Source organism: Petaurus breviceps, unplaced genomic scaffold (genome assembly GCF_028583685.1).
Source record: "Petaurus breviceps papuanus isolate PSGF00001 unplaced genomic scaffold, PetGlider_PUasm1.0 208, whole genome shotgun sequence".
Lineage (NCBI taxonomy): Eukaryota > Metazoa > Chordata > Mammalia > Diprotodontia > Petauridae > Petaurus > Petaurus breviceps.
In genome coordinates, this window is record NW_027185852.1 from 15,939,323 (window position 1) to 15,965,291 (window position 25,969).

The 25,969-nt window shown below is 41.3% G+C and overlaps 2 protein-coding genes across 2 annotated transcripts in view; both read left to right on the plus strand.

The window, feature by feature from the left end:
- The window catches only part of LOC138165294 (cytochrome P450 2J2-like), a 49,529-nt gene extending 37,292 nt beyond the window's left edge, over window positions 1–12,237 (plus strand). Inside the window, exons 7-8 of the mRNA XM_069093462.1 lie at window positions 4,129–4,267; window positions 9,570–12,237. Coding sequence (XP_068949563.1) covers window positions 4,129–4,267; window positions 9,570–9,751 — 321 coding nt within the window. The 3' untranslated portion in view covers window positions 9,752–12,237. The remainder of the gene's footprint in view (window positions 1–4,128; window positions 4,268–9,569) is intronic.
- A 7,198-nt stretch (window positions 12,238–19,435) lies between these two features.
- LOC138165292 (cytochrome P450 2J2-like) overlaps window positions 19,436–25,969 on the plus strand; it is a 49,674-nt gene continuing 43,140 nt past the window's right edge. The window contains exons 1-2 of the mRNA XM_069093461.1: window positions 19,436–19,648; window positions 23,731–23,893. Of these exons, the coding sequence (XP_068949562.1) occupies window positions 19,436–19,648; window positions 23,731–23,893 (376 nt within the window). The remainder of the gene's footprint in view (window positions 19,649–23,730; window positions 23,894–25,969) is intronic.

The window sequence follows — 25,969 nt, forward strand, 5'->3', positions numbered from 1 at the left end:
TTTAGGATTAGATTATCTAGTTTCAAATTATTTTCAATCTATCTGTCCATGGCCCTTTATTCCATACAATGCTTATTGTATCATGATCTGAAAAGCATGTGTTTAATATTTCTTCCTTTCTTCACTGAATTGTGAGTTTTTTATGCCCTAGTACATGGTCATTTTTTGTGTATGTGCCATGTACCATTGAGAAAAAGGTCTATTCCTTTTTATCTCCATCCAATTTCCTCCAGACACCTACCATATCTATCTTTTCTAAACTTGTATTCACCTCTTTAACTCCTTTCTGGCTTATTGTGAAGTTAGATCGATCAAGTTCAGAGAGGAGGAGGTTGAGGTCCCCCAGAAGTATAGTTTTACCCTCTATGTCTTCCTGTAACTCCTTTAACTTTTTCTCTATGAATTTGAATGCTATACCATTTAGTGCATATATGTTTAGTAATGATATTACTTCATTGTCTATGGTGCCTTTGAGCAGGATATAGTTTCCTTCCTTATTTCTTTTGATTAGATCTATTTGCTTTTGTTTTTTTTCTGAGATTAGGATTGCTACCCCTGCTTTTTTTTAACTTTAGCTGAAAAGTATAATATATTCTACTCTAGCCTTTTACCTTAACCTCATGTATCCTCCTGCTTCAAAGTGTTTCTTGTAAACACCATATTGTAGAATTATGGTTTTTAATACATTTTGCTATCTGCCTCCATTTTATAAGAGAGTTTATCCCATTCACATTGACAGTTATGATCACTATGTATGTCTTTCCCTCCATTCTCTACTCCTCCCCATTTATGCTTTTATTTCTCCATTCTTCCTTCCCATCCCCAAAAGAATTTTGGTTTTGACCACTGCCTCCCTCAGTTTTCCCTCCCTTGTATCAGCTCCACTCCCTTTTCTGTCCCTTTTCTCTTACTACTTTTCCCTCCCTTCTAACCACCCCATCCCTTTTATTTCTCCTTTACCTTCCTACTGCCTATAGGGCAAGTTAAATTCCTATACTTAACTGAGTATGTTATTCCCTCCTTGAGCTAAATCCAATGAAAGTAAAGCTCAAATAATGCTTATCTCCTTACCATCTTTCCCTCTACTATAATGTTTTGTGCCTCTTCCATGATGTAATTTACCATTTTCTGCCTCCTCATTGCCTCTTCTCCCATTACAATCCCTTTCCACCACTTATTTAGGTTTTTTTTTAATCACATCAGTTAACTTATACCCATATCTTCTATCTATGTATAAAATTCTCAAGATTAACAAGTATCCTCCCATGTAGGGATGTAAACAGTTTTCTCTTATTGAATAACAAGATTTTTTTTTCTTTTTTTCCTATTTACCTTTTTATGTCTCTCTTGAGTCTTGTATTTAAATATCAAATTTTCCATTGACCTCTGGCCTTTTCATCAGGGAGGTCTAGAATTTCCTTATTTCATTGAATGTTCATCTCCTCGCCTAAAAGATTATGCTCAGTTTTGCTGAGTAGTTGATCCTTGGTTGTAGTCCTAGTTCTTTTGTCTTACAAAATATATTCCAGTCCCTCTGATCTTTTAATGTAGAAGCTGCAAGGTCCGGTGTAATTCTGACTGTAGTTCCATGATATTTGAACTGTTTCTGACTGCTTGCAGTATTTTCTTCTCAAATTGAAAATCCTGGAATTTGGCTATATTTCTTGGTGTATTCATTTCAGGATATCTTTCAGGAGGTCATTGGTGGATTTTTTCAATGACAATTTTACCCTCTGGTTCTAGGACCTCAAGGCAATTTCCCTTGATGATTTCTTGTGAGATACTGTCCAAGCTCTTTTTTTCATCATGGCTTTCTGGTAGACCAATAATTCTTAGATTATCTCTCCTGGATTTATTTTCCAGTTCAGTTGTTCTTCCAATGTGATATTTTACATTTTCTTCTATTTTTTTCATTCTTCAGATTTGGTTTGACTGATTCTTGATCCCTCACAGAGTCGTTAGCTACTACTTGTCCAATTCTAATTTTTAATGAATTGTTTTCTAAAGTTAACTTTTGTATCTCCTTTTCCATTTGGGCAATATTTCCTTTTAAAAATTTATTTTCTCCTGTTAGGTTCTGTACCTCCTTATCCATTTGGCCAATTTTACTTTTTAAGGAGGTGTACTTTCCAGTGATTTTTTTTTTCCCAGTTTCTCAATTGTATTTATAAAATATTTGATCGATTATTCTTCTACCTCTCTAATTTGCCTTTTAAAATAATTCTTGAACTCTCCAAGCATGCTTTTTGGGCTTGACACCAGCTCATATTCCCTTTTGAGGTTTCAGATGTCGGTATAGTGTCAATGCTGTCCTCTTCTGAATGGGTATTTTGATTTTTCCTATCTCCATAGCAAGATTCTATGGTCTTTGTTTTGTTTTTTCCATTTTGCCATTTGCCCATTGTGATTGCCTATTTCCTGACTTTTAGAGTGAATCACTGCTTCTGAGGCACAGGGAGCTCTGTCCCACACTTCTTGTTCTGGGATCTAGGGGCCTCGTTACTTGCTTTCTGTGTTGTGGCCTCTCATTCTGCCAGTTAAAAGCTATAAAGTGTTGTGGCTAACCTGGTGCTGAGCTGGAGCTGGCTAGTGTGTGCTGAGGCCAAGGCCAGGTGATGTCTTTCTGAATGAGGTGTGGGGGAGGGGTGGCCTGGTTGCTGGAGGTCTCCACCTATCCTAAGGCTTCACTAAAGCACAAGCAGGCTCAGTCACTTGTGAATGCCTCTCCACACTGTTATCTGTTGATTCCCCTGGCTATGAGAAGACACATCTGGGGTCAAGTTTTTGGTGCTTGCTGGCTCCACCCCACCAGATCTCAGGATCTCCCTCTGGTTTATTGAGGTGGCACTTTCTGGAATGACTCCTATCCTGCCCTGGACTCCTTCATCCACAGTAAGAGGGACCCTTCCCATAAATCTTCCTAGTCTCACAAGCTAAAAGATTGCTGTACCACTTCTGCTGGTTCCACTATTCCAGGAATTTTCCTGGAGCAATATTCTCTGCATTTTTCAAGGTCAACAAGGGAAGGATGAGAGTTCTTATGGTTTACTCTGCATCTTGGCTCTTGAGAGATCAGGCTGGTTATTTAAATACATGCAAGTGTGTGTTTAGAGTTAGACACAAGGAAGTTGGAGGTTACAACCCAACAAAGCCTAGGTGATATTGCCCTGAAACTGGAATCAGAAAGTTTGGGTTCAAATCCACCCTCAGATACTTGCTGTTTAATTCAGGACAAATCACTTCATTCTGTCAGTCTTAGTTTCTTTATCTATAAAAATGAAAAGACTTCTCACCCTAAATCGATAATCCTATATTTTAACCAACTAGTATCAAAGATTTTGAATTGGCTCCCTTATCTCCAATTTCATCAGTCTTTCATGTGATTTGATATTTCTAACCATCATTTCCTACAAGACATCTAAAGGAATTTATTAATTTAAGGCACATTGATATCTGGGAAGCTTACTCATTTCACACCTAATTAATAAGTAGGCATTAGGTAGGATTGAACCCAGATGGGGTGGAGACAAATGGAAGAAATATTGCCAGTGTTGTTGGATGTCGATCTTGGCTAAAAGTGGCAGTTTAGAATAAGGCCAATTTGTGCTCATCTGCCCCTTCTCACACTACCTGTGTGACCTTGAGTGACTCTGACATTCCTTGTTTTAGTTTAATCATCTCTAAAATGAGAGGTATGGACCAGATGACCTCTACAATCCCTTCCAGTTCTAAATTTGTGACTAATGTCAGAATCCATAATGGGGTTGATGAGCTCCATCTTCTTTTTTTTATTTTGTTTCATTTAGATTGTTATGGTTGTATTTCTAAGTAGTTAGTTTCCTTTATAATCCTATACATTTTATTTTGTTCATTTATATAAAGTGGTTCTGAGAAAGATATCAAAGGATTTGCCAGCCTTCCAAAGAGGTATATGACCTCAAAAACATTGGGAGCCCATGCTCTATGATGTCTTGAGTTCAACAGGCCTGGTCACTAAACATCTTTATGGCCCTGAGTAATTCTTTGCCCTCTCTAGCCTTCAGTTCCCTCTTCTGTAATATGAGAGGATGGGCTAGGCCCCCACCACCTCGAAGTTCTTTGGATTTATTTTTTTCCTCTTTTTTCCAGGGTACCTTGCTAATGACTAACTTGACTGCCTTGCACAGAGATCCCAAGGAGTGGGCTACCCCAGAAACCTTTAACCCAGAACATTTTCTGGAGAACGGACAATTTAAGAAAAGAGAGAGCTTCCTGCCTTTCTCAATAGGTGAGCCACACTCAGGGAGGGGGCCCTAGTCCAGGAGGCATCAACCTTTTGAACATTAAAAACTTTGCAGACTCTACTTCCTGAAACCCACAAGATGTGATGGTACATATGCTAGTAAGACTCACTGACTGGGAAAATACATCACAACAAAATTTAAAATACCAGACCTTTAGATAACAATGTGATTGAAATGAGAATGGTTATCCTTGGGTCTGGTTTTGCCTGATGGTTTTACAAGCCTTTTGCAAGGACCCCAGAATTTCCCCAGGTCCTACCCAGTGCCCACAAGCTCTGGTACTCCCTCCCTGGGTATCCTTGCTCAAACTTACTTAAATATTCTGGACCTCAGTTTCCTCATGTATAAAATGAATGAATTGGACTATATGGGCAACAAGTTTCCTCCCACCTCTGAAGCCCTGACCAAAAAATCTCAGGAATTCAGAGCCTGAGGAACTTTGTTTTGTTTCTCTTCTAAGTTGTGTGACTTGGATTGACTCTGACCCTCTCAGAGCATGGTTTTCCTTTTTTTTCTTTCTTTTTTTTTTTTTTAAAGCAATCGGGGTTAAGTAACTTGCTCAAGGTTACATGTCCAGTTATTTCTGGGTGGGCTGCTGAGTATCTGAGCCCAGAAGGTCATCCCAACCCTGGAGCTGGTGCTCTTACTCTGTGCTACCTGGACTCCCCAGAGCATGGTTTTTCAAGTGTAATAAGTGAGGGGCTTGGAGTGGTGTCCTGGAAGTACCATATACCCTCAAATATATGATATTCTTTTTTTTTTTTAAAGCAATCGGGGTTAAGTAACTTGCTCAAGGTTACACAGCCAGTTATTTCTGTGTGTGGTGCTAAGTATCTGAGCCCGGATTTGATCCCCAGGTCATCCCAACACTGGAGCCGGTGCTCTTACTTGCTGAGCCACCTGGCCACCACAAATATATGATATTCTTAAGCTAAATAAATACAAAGAATTTTCAGTAAGGAGAAAGTCTTTATAACTGGAGACAGTTTCTGAACTGAGCCTTGAAGGATGTTGGGGGTTTTAATGGGCAGGAGGGAGGAGAAGGTGCCAACTATTCTAAGGAAACACTCTTTGCAAAGGTAAGGAGATGGTAACCACAGTGTCCTAAGAAGGTGGGAGAACTCATTCACCCTTCTTAGAAGTGGCATGGTCACTTGACAAGCATGTCATTTGGGGAAGTCTTTCCTTCAGAAGTTGTACTAGATACCTCCTGAGGTGTCAAATCCTGTTTATTTCTTTCACTTACAAACTTACATAATAATAATTTATTTTTAAAATTATAAAAAAATAAATCATTCAAAACTTAATAAATTTTAATTTAATTTATTATTAATAAAATTTACATTATTTACAACTTTAAAATATATTCAAATTTTACTAAAATTATATGTGATTTATATAGTGCTTTACAGTTTCTAAAGTATGATCATCCCTATGGGGCCTGCTTTTCATCATCTGTCACCTGGACCATTGCAAGAGAATCCTAAGTTATCTCTTTGCTTCAAGTCACTCCCCAGACCAATCCATCCTCTACCCAGATGCCACAATGATTTTCCTAAAGTGTAGGTCTGACCATATTGCCTCCTGCCCTCATTCTCACCCAGTGAGCTTGAGGTCTTCCTATTGCCTTTGTGATCAAATGCTAATTAGCCTGAGATTGAATGTTCTTCAAAACCTGACCTCATCTTGTCTTTTCTCTGGGTGTTATTCTGCCCACACCACACCACACACTTATCTTGACTCCGTGCTTTGGCACTGGCCATCTCCCAGGCCTAGAATGCCCTCCTTCCTCATTTCCATCTATAGGCATCTCTGGCTGCCTTCAAGATCCAGGTCCAATGCCTCCTTCTCCAGGAAGCCCTTCCTTGTCTCTCTACTCTTGTACATCTCATATATGCCTATTTATGAACGTAGTATTTTCTTTCTCATTAGAATGCAAACTCCTTGAGGGTCAGAATCATTTTTGCTTCTTCCATATGTCTCCAATACTTAGCTAAGTGCCTGGAATATAGTAAATGCTTGATAGACATCTAGGCTGCTGGGTGATACAGTGGACAGTGAGCTGGGCTTGTAGTCAGGAAGACCTGAGTTCAAATTTAGCCTCAGACACTTATTAGCTGGGCAAGTCATTTAACCTTTCTTTACTTCAATTTCCTCATTTGTAAAAACCCTCCCAGCATTGTTTTGAGGATAAAATCAGATGATATTTTAAAGGACTTTGCCAGGTTTAAAGTGCTTCATAACTGTTAGCTATTATTATCATTGGGGGTTTGTTTAATGAATTAATCAGTTAATGCCTCACCTGGCTTTGGTAAAGCTTGAATGAAATTTAGAGTTCTTTGTAAACGTGAAATCACAAAAGATGCCATCTCTTGTTATTCTGGAAGATCTTGTGTCTGTTATTTAAAAGTTGAGAGGAAGACATGGTCATATCACTTAACCTCCCTGTAACTCATTTTCCAAATCTGTAAATAGAGCTGGAGTAGATGGTTTTCTGAGGTCCCTTTGAGTTCTTAGTCTCTGATCCTCTGATCCTCCTGGGTCCATGGCCTGCCCTCTCTCTGTTTGGATATGAGTCCACATCATCTCTTTTCTTCAATATTCCAAAAGGAAGTTGGAAGAAGTGGAGCTACTGCGATTTCTCAGAGAATGAGTAACAGACTAAAGGCTGATACCTTGGACATATTGAAAAGTCACAAGATCATTCAGTTAACTCATAGCTTGTTTCCCTAATACCAAACAGCTGACTTGGCCAGCTGCTGTCATCACTGAGGGGATTGGCACACATCCTCAGTCTGTTGATGCTTGGGCTGGCCCTTTCTCCCATCACAAATAACATGAGCATGCTGAGAGTGGAATCCTGGAGAAAGGAGTGAGGATAGCTCCTTCATACCTTTGGAAAAGGTGACGAGGTATTCACTTAATATCCAGACATAATCGAAGCTGGTTATACAAATAATGGGGTCTATTCAGTTCTGTCTACTTCTTCCTATGCTTTCTACTTCAGGAGAGTCTATAACTTTAAGTCAAGTTGGTTCTGAGATAATGGATCTATTGCCCATAACAATCTATCTTCCTTGGTAGGGTCTGCCAGACCCAGGTGGGCACTTCCTCTGTTTCCCAAATTCCTACAGAGCTGCTTTGAGCCCTGTGGGGCTGTGACTTGCCCAAAATCACACAGCTAGTGAGTTTCAGAGGTAAGACTGTAATTTAATGCCAAAAGAAGGCAACTTCCCAGGTTCAAAATACCAGCATAGGTGCTCTCTATTTTACTCAGTGACAAACCAAGAACAGAGAAGATCAAAACATGACATTATTCAAAATACAGCATTTACTAAGTGTGATTAAATAATCTCCAAGTACTACCCCACCCCAGGACCTTCCAATCATTCAATCAATTACAAAGTCTCTGTTCTAAATACTTCTCCACCCCTAGGCTATACCTTAATTAAGTCCACCACAAAGCCCCTCTTCTCAAATGGAGATTAGTTTCCAAACATAAGGTCAAAATTTCCCCACCCCTGGATCACAATTGAATCTACCCCAGAGTTACATCAAGTTTAAACACAGCACTTAATACCCAAATGGAGGTCTTTTCTTCATCTTGACACGAGGCAAGTTCTCAGCAATCTTAGTTCCTGGGGAGACAAGGCTTAGCAAGGCCATAAGATACATTGCCAGTCCCTTCATGAATTCATCCTCTGTCTGTAGAACAGTCCTAGAACCCCTGAACACATTAGCAAAGCCCTCTCCCAGGATTTCTGTAAACATACAACAAGAAAATCCTTCTTCAGGGCTTCTGAACCAACAGAAAGGCTCCCAGACCCCTGCAACAACAGCACTGTCCTTCACCAGTGGACAGTATTCACTCTGTCTGCAGGACAGTCTCCAGACCCCTGCAACAACAGCACTGTCCCTCACCAGTGGACAGTATTCACTCTCTGTCTGTAGGACAGTCTCAGGGCTTCTTAACCAAATGCCAGGTTCCAGGACTTCTTCAACAGGACAGTCTTTCACCAGTGGACAAATCTGGCAAAAGAACATCAAAACAAACAGACAAAGTACCAGCAAAACAGCCATGTCTCCTCTGGCAGCTCAGGGGTCAGGTCTCAAAAGTCCAGGGCAATTCAAAGCCGCCACCAGCAATTCTCTTAGTCTCTCTCCCTCTCCACGAGGTGCTGCTTCCAAAAAAGATCTTCCGCCTCTCTCTTGTCTCTCCAAATCTACCTCACCAGCTCCTCCCAGTTCAGGACTTTCTTTTCACATCAACAAGCCCATCCCACAGGTGGGATTAACAAACTCTGGGCTTTAACACAATCAATTTGAAAACCAAGCCAATACAGGGGAATCTTTAATTGCCATTACTATCACAAGACCCAAGTTGGGTTCTCTGAATCCAGTATGGGGTATTTCTTTGCATGATGCTGATGAGATTAAATTGGTACTATAAGACTCACAAAGCCCTGACATGCATTATCCCATTCAGCCTCCTCAACACTCCAGTGAGGTACCTACCAATACTGTTTACATTTGACAGATAGTAATGGTATTATAAGGAGGAGGAGGAGCAGGAAGAGCAGTAATAATAATAAATAACATTTATATAATCCTTTAAGGTTGGTAAAATACTTTTACATCTTTACCCTCTGAGGTAGGTGCTATTATTATCCCCATTTTATACACAAGGAAACTGAGACTGAGAGCACGTATGTGACTTGCCCAGGACCACACAGTTCCTAAATATTAGGGATAGGACTTGAACTGAGGGCTTCCTGACTTCAGGTCCAACTCTCTCCACTGAGCATGTCTGGCTTAAATTCAGAGAAGGGACCTGTTTTTGCTAAGGCTGCAGAAAAGCAGGATCTTAGATCCAGAGGTAGAAGGGGCCTTGGGGCCACATTTTCAATTTCATCATTTCACAGATGAGGAATCTTGGGCCCCCTCAGGTTAAGTGACTTGTCCAACGCCACCTGGGTGAGAAGCATGCAAGGTAGTGTTTAATCCCAGAATCTCTGTTTTCAGATGAAGTATTTCATCTGTACCAAGTCTCTGAGGTCAGCAGCAGTATGGCAGGGTAGATATGGTGCCTGGCATGGAGAAATGAAAGCTTGGGCTCAAATTTAACCCTAAAACCCTATTAGCATGGTGGCTGTTGACAAGTCACTGAAGTCTTAAAGTCCATCCCAAAGCTAAGACTGAGAACCAAGCCCTTGAGACCCCCTACTCTGACCTACAACCTGTACTGAGCATCAGTGATTCACTGCTTTTGATCTCCTTGCCTTTCAGGAAAGAGGGTCTGCCTGGGGGAACAGCTGGCTCGGGCTGAGCTATTCCTTTTCTTCACTTGTCTGCTGCAGAAATTCACGTTCCAGGCTCCCCCAAACACCCAACTGAGCCTTGACTTCAGAGTTGGCATGACTGTCTCTCCTGCCTCCTATCAAATCTGTGCCATTCCTCGAGTGATGTAGGCCAAGTTAGGTCTGTAAGGTGGTTGTGATAGTAATGGAACATAAAGATTCCCCTGTATTGGCTTGGTTTTCAAATTGATTATGTTAAAACCCAGAGCTTGTTAATCCCACCTGTGGGATGGACTTGTTGATGTGAAAAGAGAGTCCTGAACTGGGAGGAGCTGGTGACATAGATTTGGAGAGACAAGAGAGAGGCAGAAGGACTTTTTGGAAGCAGCACCCACGTGGAGGCAGAGTGAGAGACTAAGAGAATTGCTGGTGGCCGCTTTGAATTGCCCTGGACTTTTGAGACCTGCCCCCTGAGCTGCCAAGGACTGAGGAGACATGGCTGTTTTGCTGGTACTTTGGCTGTCTGTTTTGATGTTCTTTTGCCAGATTTGTCCACTGGTGAAAGACTGTCCTGTTGAAGAAGTCCTGGAACCTGGCTGTTGGATAAGAATCCCGGATACTGTCCTGCAGACAGAGAGTGAATACTGTCCACTGGTGAAGGACAGTGCTGTTGTTGCAGGGGTCTGGGAACCTTTCTGTTGGTTCAGAAGCCCTGAAGAAGGATTTTCTTGTTGTATGTTTACAGAAATCCTGCGAGAGGGTTTTGTTAATGTTTTCAGGAGTTCTAGGACTGTTCTACAGACAGAGGATGAATTAATGAAGAGACTGGCAATGTATCTTGTGGCCTTGCTAAGCCTTGTCTCCCCAGGAACTAAGATTGCTGAGAACTTGCCTTGTGTCAAGATGAAGAAAAGACCTCCATTTGGGTATTAAGTGCTGTGTTTAAACTTGATGTAACTCTGGGGTAGATTCAATTGAGATCCAGGGGTGGGGAACTTTTAACCTTTCTGTTCTCTGTGATTGAACAAATGAAGGTACTTTACTTATGTTTGGAAACTAATCTCCATTTGAGAAGAGGGGCTTTGTGGTGGACTAAATGGAGGTATAGCCTAGGGGTGGAGTAGTGTTTAGAACTGGGACTTTGTAATTGATTGAATGATTGGAAGGTACTGGGGTGGGGTAGTCCTTGGAGATTATTTAATCACATTTAGTAAAGACTGTATTTGGAATGATGTCATGTTTTGATCTTCTCTGTTCTTGGTTTGTCACTGAATAAAATGGAGAGCACCTATGCTGGTATTTTGAACCTGGGAAGTTGTCTTTCCTTGGCATGACATTACAGTGGTCTTCCAAGAGGTGATGGGGAAAGACTTCAAACCATCCTCGTCATTCAATGGGTCTTCCACACTGCCCTTTGGAATTTGGGTGGGGAAAGGGAGAGAAGTCATGGGGGTGAGAAAAGGAAAAAGAGACAAACAGAGGAGCTGTCACCCAATTTGAACCTTCCAAATCAGAAAAAGAAGAGGAATTTTAACACCACCAAACAGAAAGCATAACCATTCATCTGAAATCAAGAGGAGGATCTCTAAAGTTCCTTCCAACTCTAAATCTAAAACCTTGTGATGATATAAACAGAGAACCAATGCTTTTCTTCCCCTGACTCAATCAATGGGCCCAGATGAGATTTTTTTTTTGGTTTGCTTGGCTTCTTTTTGGTCTCCTGCCCTTATAACTCATACACTGAGTATGATTTTAGAGGAGGGTTCAGAAAGTTTATGTGAGTTACAGGAGGGATCCACAGGTTGATGAGGATGATCCTTAGAGATCCTTGTAGATGGTCAATCCCTTGTGGGCAGAGACATTTTCTTCATGTCTTTGGATCTACAGAATCTGGCTGAGCAAGTGCCCAGCATGGAGGAGCCCAGTATATACTCGCTGATTGTTGCATCTCTAAATCACTAACTATTGTGTTCATTATTCCCCTTGACTTTCACAGTGTGAAATAGTAACCATTCAGCTGATGAACTGAGTTCCTCATTGCTATTAAAAGCTTTGTTATAAATGTTGAAAAGTAAAAATAAGTAATTAAATTAGATTATTTTTTAAATAAAAGTTTTGTTATAGATGCTAAATTATAATCACTCCAGGAGTAATTATAGTGATTTGGGGTTTGGAATGGCCACATCTTAAGAACAGCTAATCTGTTAAGGTTCCCTGTTACTATAAAGTTTGCCTGTTCCTTTCAGAAATACTTACACAAGGTACATTTCCATGCTGATAATGGAAACTCTTATAATACCCCCAGCCAATCAGAAAATGTAAACACCCATGTGATAAGCAATCAGATATAAGCTTTACATGTGCAATTATGTAATATATTTTCATATTAGTAATTTTGCACAAGAAGACTCAAATTAAAGAAAAAGGAAATGAAAAAAAGTTGCAGTCTGTATTCAGTCAATATCAGTGCTTTCTCTGGAGCTGGATAATATGCTTCATCATTAGTTCTTTGGGTATGTCTTAGATCATCGTATTGCTGATTATGATCTGAAAATAATGTCTTTATTATTTCTTTTCTGCATTTCATTATGTTTTTTAATGTCCTAACACATAATCAATTCTTGTGTAAGTCAGTCTTCACAATAACCTGGACAGACTTATACAAGCTGATGTTGAGTGAAGAGAACAGAACGAGGAGAACTTTGTACACAATTACAGACACATGGTATCTGTGATGACTGGCTTTGATAGACTGGGCTCCTCTCAGCAATGTCAGGCTATAAGACAACTCCAAAAGATTCATGATGGAGACAGACATCCACATCCAGAGAAAAGGCTAGAGTCTGAATGCAGATTGAAGCAATCCACTTGCTCTCTCACTTTTGTGTTTTGCTTTGTTTTGTTACTTATTTATCATTGTTTACTCCATTGATTATAACTCTTCTTTACAACTTGACTAATGTTTAATATGATGGTATTTGTATAAACTGTATCAGAGAGGGAAGGAAAGGGAGGGGGAGAAAATTTGGAACTCAAGGGATTATGGAATTGAATGATGTAAACTAAAAGTAAATAATTTTTTAAAAAAACTCAAAAACAGAAATCTCTCTTAGAAGCATTCAGTCAATAAAAACTTATTAAGTGCCTACTATGTGCCAAATACCACAAATACAGATACAAAGAAAGACTCACAATCTAAAGGAAGAAGAAAGCCCATTTAAAAGAGCTGAAAGATGGGGGTGGGGGAGGGGAGTGTTAAAAGGGAAGGGGAGGAAGTGAAGTCTTTTAGTCAGGTGTGAAATGATAAGGTCTTTGCCCTGGGTCCCCTCCTTAAATGGAGGATATAGTAGGATTTTTAAAAATTAATTAATTTATTTTTTTAGGAGGAGTTGTTTACTGTCCACCCTCCACCTTCTCCAATCAGAGGGAGGGAGGTGCCCCAGGGCAGGGTTACTGAGCAGGTGTGAGTTTCAGAGAAGCAAACCTTTTCACTTTTGGACAATTTTGGTTTGTCTTTCCACCTCCCATTGTATCAAGCCTAAATACCCCTCTGTTTCTAATTCTGCCCTTTGGCACAAACAAAGAGAATGTTAATCCCTCTTTTGCTTGGAAAACCTTCAAAGAACTGAAGTTAATTCCATCTCCAACCCTCTCCCTCTAAAAAACTCACACACTCTGGCAGGCTAAGCATCCCCAAGTTTTTCAAATGTTCCTCCTATAGCATGATCCCAAAGGTTTTTTTTTTTAATCTGGAGGTAAGGTGTTGCAATGGAAAGATCATTGGGTCTGGAGTCAGAAGCTCTGGGTTCTAATATCTGACTGATACTACCTATGTCACCCTGGGCCAGTCATTCCCCTCTCTGAACTTCACTTCACTTCTGTAAAATAGGGGGTTTGGTCTGGATAACCACTAACATCCCTTCTAGTTCTAAAGCTATAAGCATATGAGTCTTTACCTCCTCTATTGGTTACCAGTGTGCTTTCTAAAACTGTGGTGCCCAGAACTGAAGAAAATGCCCCAGAGGAGGCTGGAGCAGGATAGAGGATGGCACAGCATCACCTCCCCGGCCCTAGACTCTGCACATCTCTTAATATACCCTAGGGCTACCATAGTCCTCTTGGCTGCCTTGGCAAAACAGTGGCTAATATTGACCTTGCTGTCAACTTGATTAGCAGCTCTCTTTTCAACCATACTCTCTTTAGTCCTACCCTGTCTATCCTGTATTTGTGAAATTGAGATTTTGTTCTTAAGTGTAAGATGTAATATTTATTTTAATTACATTTAATTTTAAATTAAATTCTTCAAAGATATTCTCATATACATTACACATATGTATCTCTCTTTATCTCTCTATGTCTCTGTCTCTCTCTCTATCTCTGTCTCTGTCTGTCTCTGTCTGTCTCTGTCTGTCTGTCTGTCTCTCTCTCTCTGTCTCTCTGTCTCTCTGTCTCTCTGTCTCTCTGCCGTCTTCCATATGAAGAGGTTATCCATAAAGAGGGTTAGGGTTGCTCTGGAGACCCCAAAACGATAACACGCTGCGTCCTGCTGAATGAATTCAACTCAAGTCTTCTCTCAGCCAAAGAAAAGCAAAGTTTATTTAAAGTTCACTTGTATTGGACACAGAGTAAGTCTGTGCTAGGTCATTCTATGGTGCTGCCACACACATGGAGGGAAAATGGGATCTTATATACAGAAAGGTTGTGGGAGGAATCTAGGGATGGTCTAGAGGAGGAGTTTGGGGAAGGGTCTTCGGGAGTCAGATGAGGTCAATGACTGATTAAGGGTGGGAAGTTGCAGGAGGCTACCTAGAGACTACAGAAAATGGTGGGCTAGGCCAGCTCAAGGGTAAATTGATATTTTGATTGGCTCAAGGGTGGAAAGTCTAATAACAGAGGTTTTGGCCCAGAACAATGTAAGGCTTAAGGACTCATTCAAATGCCTCATCAAATAGGACAATTTATTCAGAGTTCAAGTGGGGTTCCCAGAGCCTATGCCTCAAGGACTCAAGGAGAGCTCAATAGGGTTCCCAGAGCCCATACTTCATCATTCCCCCCTCAAACAAATGGGATCCAAATTCCTTTGGGGTAAAGGGCAAAGGTCTCAGCTTCTAAAAGTGCTTCCTGCTGGTAAAGGGCATAGAGCGGTCCCTGCCTCTTTGAATCCCATTCTAGCAGGTTAGACTTCACATTCAAGGGTTCAGATACTGGAATGTTGATGATGCCAGGTCCAGTGGACTGGAGAACTGGGATACAGTCATCCAGAGATTGATGGCTTGAACCCTGGAGGAGACAAACCTGGCAAGGAGGTTAAGCAAACAAAACAAACAGGCACCAAAAGAAAAAAATAAAGGACAATTTCCCTGGTACAAAAGACAATTTTCCTATTTGTAATTAAAGATAACTATGTTAAAGCCAAATGCTATCATATATCCCTTTCCTTTCCAAATTGCTCCATGGAAATTTAGCACATGAAAAGCAATAGCAGCCACAGAATCTAATAGTTTTCAAAAACAGACAATAATTCCCAAAACCTGTTCTCTCCTTCCATTATCATAGAGAGTACAAGGCTTTTTCCTAGAATGGGTAAATCTGGAGTGGTGGTCAATTTAGTTTTCAAAGTCTCAAATGATTTCACCTGGTGGTCTGGGCCCCACTCCAGACAGAATGAGTCTGGGGCTTGAGTAGCAATTAATGGTTGCAGTCCCTCCCAAGTCTTGGGTTTAATTGGACATGAACCACTCTGGGGGGACACAGCATCTAGGAGTCAAACAAATGATGGTGTGGCAGAAGTAGCCCACCCAAGAATTTCCTGATCCCAACTCTTGACTCAAGTATCTCCCACAATCCTGAGGGAACATGGGGAGATCTGGGAAGCTTAGCTAGAGAACATTGGTTTCCCAAGTTCACCAACAGGTCCCTTCCCAACAAGGGGACAGGATAAGAGGAGAGCATAAGGAAAGATTGCTCAAACAACAGATCCTCAAGCAGGCAGCGAACCGGGTATGTCTGGAAACATTCCTTAAGTTTCCCCTTCCATGCCCCTGACCTGACTTGTCAAGGGGAGGGTAGAACCAATAGATTAGAACAGAAAACTTAGCCATGATAAAGTGGGTAACCTTACCTTCAGCCTTTATGTTTGCCCAGAGTTCAGCAAGGGAAATGGAGAAGGTGGGAGCACTGCCAATTCCCAGGCTTCCCCATCATTCCGAATCTTGAGAAGACTGGAGGACACAGTACTGGGAGGTAGTCCTACCACTTTTACCACAGTGACCATCCTTCCTCCAATGTCCCTCCTGGTCAGATGGGCACAGTTCTAGAGGCATTGGTTCCTGGGGCTCCCTCTGGGGCAGTGCCCTGGAGGGGCACTCCTTGGACCAGTGACCCTCCTTGTGGCAGTAAAAGCTGGTTGTCACCCTGCCCAAGTGACTGGGCCTCTTCCAAGGGTGCACTGGAGGGGTTTTTCCTGGCCATGGCAGCAGCCCAGAATTGAGCCTGTTCTCTGTCTCTCGTTCATTCCCTGCATTCTTTCTCCTCTGCTGTAATGAGGTCTCTGTTATTAAAGATTCCAAAGTCTGTTTCCAGTAATTGGGCCTGAGTTGTTTGGGGTCCCATTGCCAATTTCTGAAGTTTCCTCCTAATATCTGGGGTAGACTGACTAATGAAATACATGTTAGGGGTTGCTGCCCTTTCTATAGAGTCAGGATGTAAATTTGTATACCTTGTAATAGCTTCTACAAGTCTATCTAGGAAAATGGTGGGGTTTTCTTGATCTGTCTGAGTAACTTCTCTAACTTTCTAATAATTTAATTGCTTTTAAAATGCAGTTATTAGGCCTTCTAACAGGCAAAGTACCTTATGGTCTCTCTTCTCCCTGTCTTCCCAGATTTGATAATACCATCCTGGGTCACTAGTGGGAAGAGCAGCTGTTCCTGGGGAGCATTTTCTGAGGTCATTGCTAGCCAAATGATCCCCAAATTTGGGGGCTTGTTCCCAGATTCTCCTCTTCTCTTCAGTGGAACAACTGAGAGGTAGAGAAGAGGATATGCAAATCACCCCAAGAAAGCTCAAACTGCAGGGACAAGACCCTAAAGCCTTCAGTAAACTTTGTTGGGTTTTCAGAGAACTTACCCAACTTTTCTTTAATTTGATTGAGATCCAAAATGGAGAATGGGGCATGCACTCTAGTTGTCTCACCAGAAAACTGACAGGCTACTCAGCACAGGATGTGTTCCAGCTGTGGACAGGACAAGAGTTGAAAGTAGCAAGACATCTTTTTAAAGATGTCTGAGTTTAAAAGAACATGTGATTGATTCCATATATTCCCACAAAGATGGCCAATCCCTCTAAGAGGAGGAATCAGTCAAGTAAACTCTTACATTTAGCCCTGGGAAAGTGACCCCATTCCAAAGAGAAAGAGTAACATATATAGTCACAAAGGCCTATAAAAGTACAAGGAAGATCTTTATATTTCATTATTGCTTCAATGACTTACAGACTTTGGTTAAAAAAAAATCCTATTTACTATTACCAATATATTTATCACTTAAGCAAAGCAGGATGAAGTAGGAGGAAAATTTTCAGTCAGAGGACCTCTGATTGAAACCCACCCCTACAAACTGCTACCTACCTAACCTGAGCAGCTGCCATCCTTGCACATAGGGTGAGAAGACCTGAATCCAGATCTTGCCTCTGACACTCATTATGTAACCCTTGTCAAGTCTTTTAACCTCTCTCAGCCTCAGTTTCTCCATCTGTAAAGTGGGCATAATAATCACATTTATTTTACAGGGTTGTTGTAAACAATAAATGAGATAATACATGGAAAATTCCTTATAAACCTTAAATTCCTATAGAATAATAGGATAATGGTGACTGATGATGGTCTCCACTGTCAAGTCCCATCTCCTCTGGGCCACAGTTTCCTCAGCTGTAAAATGAAGACATTGGACTAGATGGCCTCTGAGATCCCTCCAGTTTCAGATCTGTGACCCTATTATCCTATCATCTCTAAGACTTCTTCCATATAAATAGTCTATGATTCAAAAATAAACTATGGGTCATTGATTGGCCTGTTGTCCAAAGAGCTATTTTCCTACCCTTTACCTCTTGTTTACACGATTCCTGAGGACAGGGGACACAACCTTTCATTCCATAGTGAGAGAGCATAGCTTTTGAGTGGAAAGGGACCACAGAGGTCAGTCTAGTGTGTCAAACTGCAGGCTTAGAAAGTCACATGTTAGCATTATCTACATTGTATTATTGAGGTATAGGGTTAGGTTTAAGGTTTAGAGCTTCTTGAGACCACATTAACTAACACACCAGGTCCTGCCAAGTGAATTCTATTCAAGTCTTCTCTCAGCCAAAGAAAAGCAAAGTTTATTAAAGGTTTGCCGTAATGGATTGACTCTTAAGGAGCCTCAGTATCTGCAACACTTATCTTGGACAAGTAATCTGACACAGAGTGAATCTCTTGGCTAATTCTTGGGCTTTCTTTTTCTCAAGGAGGCAAGATGGGGTCTTATATACAGAAAGGTTGTGGGAGGAATCTAGGGTAGGAGGAGGAGTTTGGGGAGGGTCTTCAGGAGGATCTAAATGAGGTCAGACTCTAGTGATGAGACATCAAGGGTGGGAAGTAGCTGGAGGCTACCTGGAGATGAAACAAAGGAGAGCTAGGCTAATTTAAGGGCGTATAGATATTTTGGGAGGATCAAGGGTGAGGACTAGCTGGACAAAGGAGAGCTAGGCTAGGAACAGAGATTTGAGCCTAGCTGTATTGAAAGGCTTATGGCCTCAGGCAAATGCCTCATTAAATGGGAAGAGTCTATCAGAGTTCAAGGGGGTTCCCAGAGCCTGTACCTCATCATATGGATCCTTTCTCAGAATGAAATTTAAGAGCATAAAACAACATATATAAGATTACAAATTAAATTCCAGATATATTGAAATATGTTCAAATTTTATTCCAATTATTCCTATTTATTCCAATTAGATTGGAATTTTATTCCAGTTATCCCAATTTTCCCTAGTTACATTGGAATTTCATTCCAATTTAACACAATTATATGAAAATATTGTTCAAATTATATTGGAATTCTAATTGTTTATTTCAGTTATGTTAGAATTTTATTCTAATTATTCAAATAAAGTTGAAATTATTTTCTCCCATTCAATTATTTTATCCAGAAACCAACTGAAATCTATCCACATAGCCCTTAGAGGTCCCTGGATCTCAGGTTTAGAATCCCTCTATGTTAGTTCTCAATCCCATTAAGAGGCAATTTGTGATAGGGAGAAGAGTGTTGACTTGAAACTAAATGAGTCAAGTTCTACTGAATTCTCTAGATTTAAACAGATTTGTGGGACCTTGTCAGCTTCCTGGCATCTCTGCATCTCAGTTTACTCCTCTCCTAAGTAAGGGGATGATGCTCTAGGTCACTTCCTGCCTCACAGCCTTGGCCTTGTGATTTGGGCCCCACTGTTTGGGGTCTGTCTGGGTGTGGAGTCTTTCCTGGCTGCTCTGGCCAATCTATCTCTCTGGTTCCCAGCAGACAAGTGTAGTCTTCTTTTCAGGGTAGAAGATTGTAGGGGTGGGGCATGTTTACTTTCAAGAGGCAGGCCCTGGCAGAGGGCAGAGGGCTGGGGCACAGAGGGGAGCCTGGCACTTCCTGGAGCTCTCACTGCCTGGCCTATAAAACCAGACCCAGCAGCAGCTCCAAGGAGATAAACACAGCTTGAGCTTTGTCCCACATGTGAATGCTGCTCCTGGGAGTCCCACAGCTGCTGCTGTTGCTGCAAGAAGAGGAAGAGGGAGGAGAAGCTTGACTTTTCTGACTCTGGTGCCAGAGCTGGGGAAAGATGCAGCTCCCTCTGGGAACTGTGCTCCCTTCTTTTTGGGAAAAATCCCCCCTGCAGACCCTCCTTCTCCTCTCTGCCATCCTCCTGATCCTGGCACAGTACCTGAAGAACAGGAAGCGGCATCTCCACTACCCCCCTGGGCCTCCTGGGCTGCCCATAGTGGGCAACTTCTTCCAGATGGACTTTAAAAACCCCCAAATTGGCATCCAAAAGGTAAGGAGTGAGATGGGAGTGCAAGAATCCAATGGCTGTGAGGGGGACATGGGCCCTGTGCCCTGGGGAATGTGCAGGATGGGGCAGCCACAGGCCTGGGGGCCATCCTTGCTCTGGCCCTACCTGAGAAGCAGCTTCTTGCAAAGGAAAGAATGTCTGGTTTGGGGCTTAGAGGGCCTGGGTTCAGGGTTCATATACTCTTCTGACTTGTGGGACTTGAAGAAAATCATAGCTCATCACTCATGGGGTGTGTCATTGTTGACACTGTATGTAGTAGGGATTTGATAGTTGCCGAGGTCCCTTCTGACTCAATTTCTGTGATTCGGAACCAATGAGATCGTAATTGTAAAGCTCCTCACACAGTGATTGGCCCACATTAAGCATCATAGAAATGTGAGCTAATGTTGTTATTATTATTATCATTACTATTATTATGATTATATCTCTAAAGTGATAGGTGAGCTCCTAGAGAGACTGTTTTCTGTATCCCCAGTGCTCAGCACAGTACCTGCACATGGTAAGCACGTAACAAATGCTCAGTAATACACAGACTGGCAGGAAGGGCAAAGGCAGCCTCTAAGGTCCGTTCAAACTCTACAATCAGAGGGATTCAACTGGGGCCACTGAGTTTAAAATGTTTTTCTTTTAATTCATTTAATATACTTGGCTTCTTTTAAAATCCTGTGTATTTTATTTTATGGATTTAAAAAGTTTCTTCTGATAAGGAACCCACAGGATTGACCAGACAGACTAATAAAGGGATGATGACAACCACAAGAACAACAACCACACTCACACTGACACACCCCTGAGTTTCAGAACCCACGGTCCCGCCCTCTGATCTCCAGACTTTGGCCAGGCTGGGTCAGGTCACTGATGTTCACTGGCCTTATCAGTCAATGCTGGGTTTTAACACTATACTGCCCACATCCCAATAATGGTCCTTTAAATCAAATTCACCAAACACTACCAATGATGATATTTTTGCCTGAAATATCACGTTGCTGGCTCATATTGGGCACAGTTTACTCAGTCTCTATATACAGAATATTTCATCTTTTTTGAGTGTGTCCTGGATTGCTCTGGCAGTCATTCTGGTCAAACCAATGGAAACACTCTCAGAATCTTGGTTTTAAATGTTTAAAAAAGGATTATAAAGAATACTTTTTATAATGAAATGCAGTTATCCAAATTTATAGGAAAGAAAATCAAATTGTCAAGACCCAGATCTTTTTTAGAACAAGTGCACATGTGAAATTGGTTGTTTTGTCTTAGTGTGAGATTTTACATTTTTCCCTTTTGAATATCACCTTATTGTATTCAGTCCAACCACTACCCATTGAAATTCTTTGGTTGACTCCATCACCCAACTACCCTTCTCAGCCTAGTGTAGACTGCAAATCAGATAAGCCCCTTGTAAAGCCAATCACCAGCAGCTGTCCTGAGGACTGCTACTGTGAATAACTTTAAGGATATAAAATCATAGTTTAGTGAACTCTCTGTTTATTCAGCAACAAACAAAACCATAACATTCAAGATACTAAAGCACAACACTTACAACAATATAACATAACAAATTATTACTAAGGTGGCCACATAGTCTTTATCATCCACCCCTAGGTCATAGTAAGTCACAATCTCCTCAGTTAATAGAGTGTCCAAGTCTTTCATCTTGACTGGAGACTGATTTCCCATTTGCCTAAAGCCAATCACATCCACCCCTAGGTCACAGTAAGTTAAGAATCTCGATCAGTCATTCCAGAGGATCCAAGTAAAGTCCTCTTTCATCTTCACTTGAGGGTGACTTCCAAACCCCACAGCTCCTCTTCCACAGGACTGACCACCGCTCCCAGTTCCTGCCTGGATAAACACACTCCCAGCTGTTGCCTGGATTCACATGTGGGCAGCTCTCTGCTCCTGTTCCATATCTAGGCTCACAGGAAGGGACTTCTCTATTACAAGCCCTTCTCAATTTCTATTTCTAGAAAGACAAAGCTACAGAGCTACAATATTATGTTAGCTACAAAGCTAACAGATGCAAGTTAGCTACAAATGTTAGCTACAAAGCTAACAGAGCTACAATGTTTACACACATTAACCTTAAGAGAGCTACAACAATATTTACACACATTAAGCTTAAGAGAGTTGCAACAGTATTTACACACATTTCCAGGACTATCATCTCAATCCACTTTCTATCTAAGGAATCAACACCTAATAACAGACAGGGCTTCTACCTGAGAAACCAATATGGAACAACAGATAGGACTTTGTCTAAGAAATTAACACAGACCAACAGACAAAACAACAGAGAGAATGCTGATATCACAAATAGCTCTGATAACTCACAACTCTGTGCATTCTCCCCCCCCCCCCCCCCCCTGCTCTGCTCCTTTCTACTCCACCCTTCTCATTCCACCCTTGCTGTTCTAATCTTTTGGCAAGCTCCACCAACCATGAGCTCCCATGTGATTGCATTCTGCCTATTAAGGGCAAGGAAGTTCTCCAAATTCCCTTAGGCCTAATAAGGGCAACACAAAGTATACTGTTTCCAACAAAAACTCTTAATACAATCAAAGTCTATCCTCAAAGGCACTTGAGTAGCTAAAACAAGCAAAGTACTACTTGGCTTACAATTACAACCCTATCTGTGTCTTTCTTTGAAGCATTGTTGAAATGCTAGTCCAGGGCCAAGCACAGATCCATGAGCACCCCACTGGAGACCTTCTACTTGGGACATAAAAAGGTCAAGTGACTTGTCAAGAGTTATACAGCTGGCATGGGTCAGGGGGGGGATAGGAACCCAAGTCTTTATGATGCTGATGCTGGGTCTCTATGCATTATCCCATGCTGCCTCCCTATTGAGACTGAGATAGCCCTTGAACATTTGAAGAGAAATTTGTATGTATTATCCCATTTGATCTTCAACACCTCCCTTTGAGATAACTGCTACACATGCAAAAATTAAATATTGGAAAAGTTCAGTCACAGGTTGCAGGTAAGAGTCAAAGGTAGGATCTGAACCAAGATCTTACTAGATTTCAAGTCATAAGCCCTTATCATGTCCCATCTCTCACCTCACTTTTTTTTTCCTTTTAATGTCTAAATATCCCTGATTCCTGAAAATAATCATATACTATCAACTTGAGGTCTTTCACTTTCTGAGGTCCTTGAAGCAGAAGACCAGTATTCTTCGGTCCTACCAAGCTGTAATGGCTTCAGACAAGAGTTTGGTGACAGACTCTAAGGGTATCTGTGACCTGAGGATAAGCCTTACTAAGTGCAAAGAATTTTATGACCATGTTGGCAGCATCATTGATTGATTTTTTCATCCAGTCTCTCTCAAAGACTGTCTGCTGAGTATTGAAATGGCTTTGATGAGTGTGTGGGTAGGAGAAAGATTCAATCAATCAATGAATCAATTAATAAAGCATTTCATAAGGACCTACTTTGGGGTGGGTACTATGGTAGGTGCTGGAGATTAAGAAAACAAAATAAATATAGTCCTGTCCTCTGTCAGCTTAAATTCTACCCACTCCAATGGACTTGCAATGCTTCAAATGTTGACCTCTAAATCTTTTCCCCATATTAAATTCTTAATTGTTCTTTGTCATACATTCCTAGCCCAGCATACTGCCTTGAATTTAACAGCAACTTCAGAGCATGGAATATACTGTCTCTTTCCCTGAAGCTTTTGGAATTCCTAATTTCCACCAAAGCTGAGCTTCACAGGGCCATCTCTTGTAGGAAGTCTCCCATGTGCTGGTCTCCCCTCAAAACACTTAGAATTTCCTTTGTATGTATTCTGTATTTACTTATATATGCACAGATCATTTTCTTCCAATGCCAATTCCTCAAGAGAAGCAATCTTTGGTGTTTGTAACTGTCTGCTCAGCTCCTAGCATAGGACTTGGGATATAGTTGGGGTGACCTGAAATGAATTCATTGGAACTGGATCAGACTGAATTGAGTGGACTTCTTTGGAATTGATGTTTCACATTGCTAGAATGTTATCTGATAACAGTATAGACAAAAAGTAGCCCGAAAGGCAATGGAAATTTGCAACTCTAATTCTTTTTCAGCTTGCCAAGGAATATGGAAATGTTGTCTGCACAAGTGCTGGCAATCTTACCTTTTTGATAGTATCTGGAATGCCACTGATCAAGGAGGTCCTCATTAACCAAGACCAGGTGTTTATTGATCGTCCTCAAATTCCTGTCCACTTCCATGTTTTTAAAACTCATGGTGAGTTCTTTGAATTGGGATAAATATTTTTCTTCTCCAGAATTCTTTGAAAGACCTCTTTGACTATAGTACTTCATCACAACTGAAAAATTTCAACCCACTAGGGAAGTCTTGTAGCTGGAAGAAACATGATTTTTAAAAATGGACCTTTGAAGTTTCCTTCATTCTTGTCTGAGAGAGGGGGGAGAGGAACAGGATTGAATGGGAGGGAAATGAGGATGGTGAATGGTGTTCAAATTCATCCTATAGGAGGATGAATTGAAGGAGCTTAAAGTGTTTGACTTGAGGACAAGAAAAGTAAGTTGGAGGGTAAAGAGAGGCATGAAGACTGTCTTAGAGTGTTTGAAGACCTGTTAATAGAAAAGGTCTTGGCCTCAAAACTAGCAGCAGAGTGAGAGTTGTAGAGGGGTGTGATTTGGCTTGATGCTGGGAAAATCCACCTAACCAAGACAGCTGTCCAAAATTGAAATGTTTTTTCTTCAGAGGTGGTAGATTTCCCCTCATAGGAGGTCTTCAAGTAAAAGCTAATCACTACATTTGTTGGTGTTATTTATTGTGTCCAAGTTAGGCTGCATGACCTCTGAGATCCCTTCCAATTCTGAAGCTCTATAGGTTTATGGTTCTGCCTTTTGGCCCTTTGACCCACATGATGACATAGGAGCCAGCAGATCTACCTGCATCTGGAAGAATACAGTAAAATCAAAACCTCAGGTCAAAGACATTTTTTTCTTTGTTTAGTTTTGTTTTAAATTTTTAGAATTTCTTTTATTTTTAATTTATGGAACAAAAAAAGCATTTTTATAACAGTACAAAAAATATAATTGTACATGAAACTTCAAATTACTATGTACAACTTTAATATTCTTTTCTTTTGGGGTTGGAGTCAAGATGGCAGAGTAGAAGCAGGACCTCCCCTGGGCTCCACTTTCCACCTTCCAAAATCAATGTAAAAAGGGGACTCTGAACAAACTTTGGAGCTGCAGAACCCACAAAATGACACAGAGAAGCTAACCTCCCAATGAAGACAGCCTGGCAGGCTGGCAGGAATTGGCCAACTCAGCACTCTGGGAGTAGAGCCCAGCCCCACTCTGAGGCTTTGCCCCCAGGGCGGGCCTAATGAGCCCCTGGCCAGAGGGACTACAGATCAGCAGCAGTTGTGACCATTTGCAGGTTTATCAACACATAGATGCGAAGGACAAAGTGAGAAGTCAGTGAAGTCTCACTTTGGGACCCAGTAAGTGGGAGTGCGTGACTTTTACCCCTGGCATGAGAAGTTGCTAAGATGCTGGCACAGACAGCCAGAGCCACATGGAAGCTTCAGCTCCTGGCATGCAGAGTGTAGGGGGACCAAACACCAGTCTGAGGGGTACTCGCTCTTCCTTTAACCTTCTTGGATCTATATTGTAGTCTAGGGTGGAGGTTCTGGGGTGTGTGTCCAGCTTGCCAGAGCATGTAGGGGCCTCAGAGAGGGTATCCATCTAATACCTCCAGCAACTGAGAAAACCCCAGCATTTGGGACAAAATCTCCCCTGTCTGGCGGCAGAGTCCTACTGTGGCAAAAAGCCCAGGGGTCAAGTGACTGAGGGGATACATGATCAGGCAAAGGAAACAAAGCAGACAGAAGATTCCAACATTGGACTCCTATTTTGGGGACAAAAAGGAGCAAAGCATGGAGCAGGAGGAAGACAGTGAAGTTAGAACTCCTGCACCAAAAGCTTCAAAGGAAAATATAAGCTGGTTGCAGGCCATAGAGGACCTTAAGAAGAAGATAAGAGAAGTGGAGGAAAAATTGGGAAGAGAAATGAGAACAATGCAAGAAAATTAAGAAATGAGAGTCAACAGCCTGACTGAGGAAAATCACACCTTAAAAAATAGATTAACTCAAATGGCAAAAGAGGCTCAAAAAGGTAATGAGGAGAAGAATGCCTTAAAAAGCCAAATTTGCCAGATGGAAAAAGAATCTCAAAAGCTCAGCGAGGAGAATCATTGCTTCAGAGTTAGATTGGGGCAAATGCAAGCTAATGACTTTATGAGAAATCAAGAGGCTATTTAACAGATCCAAACAAATGAAAAAAT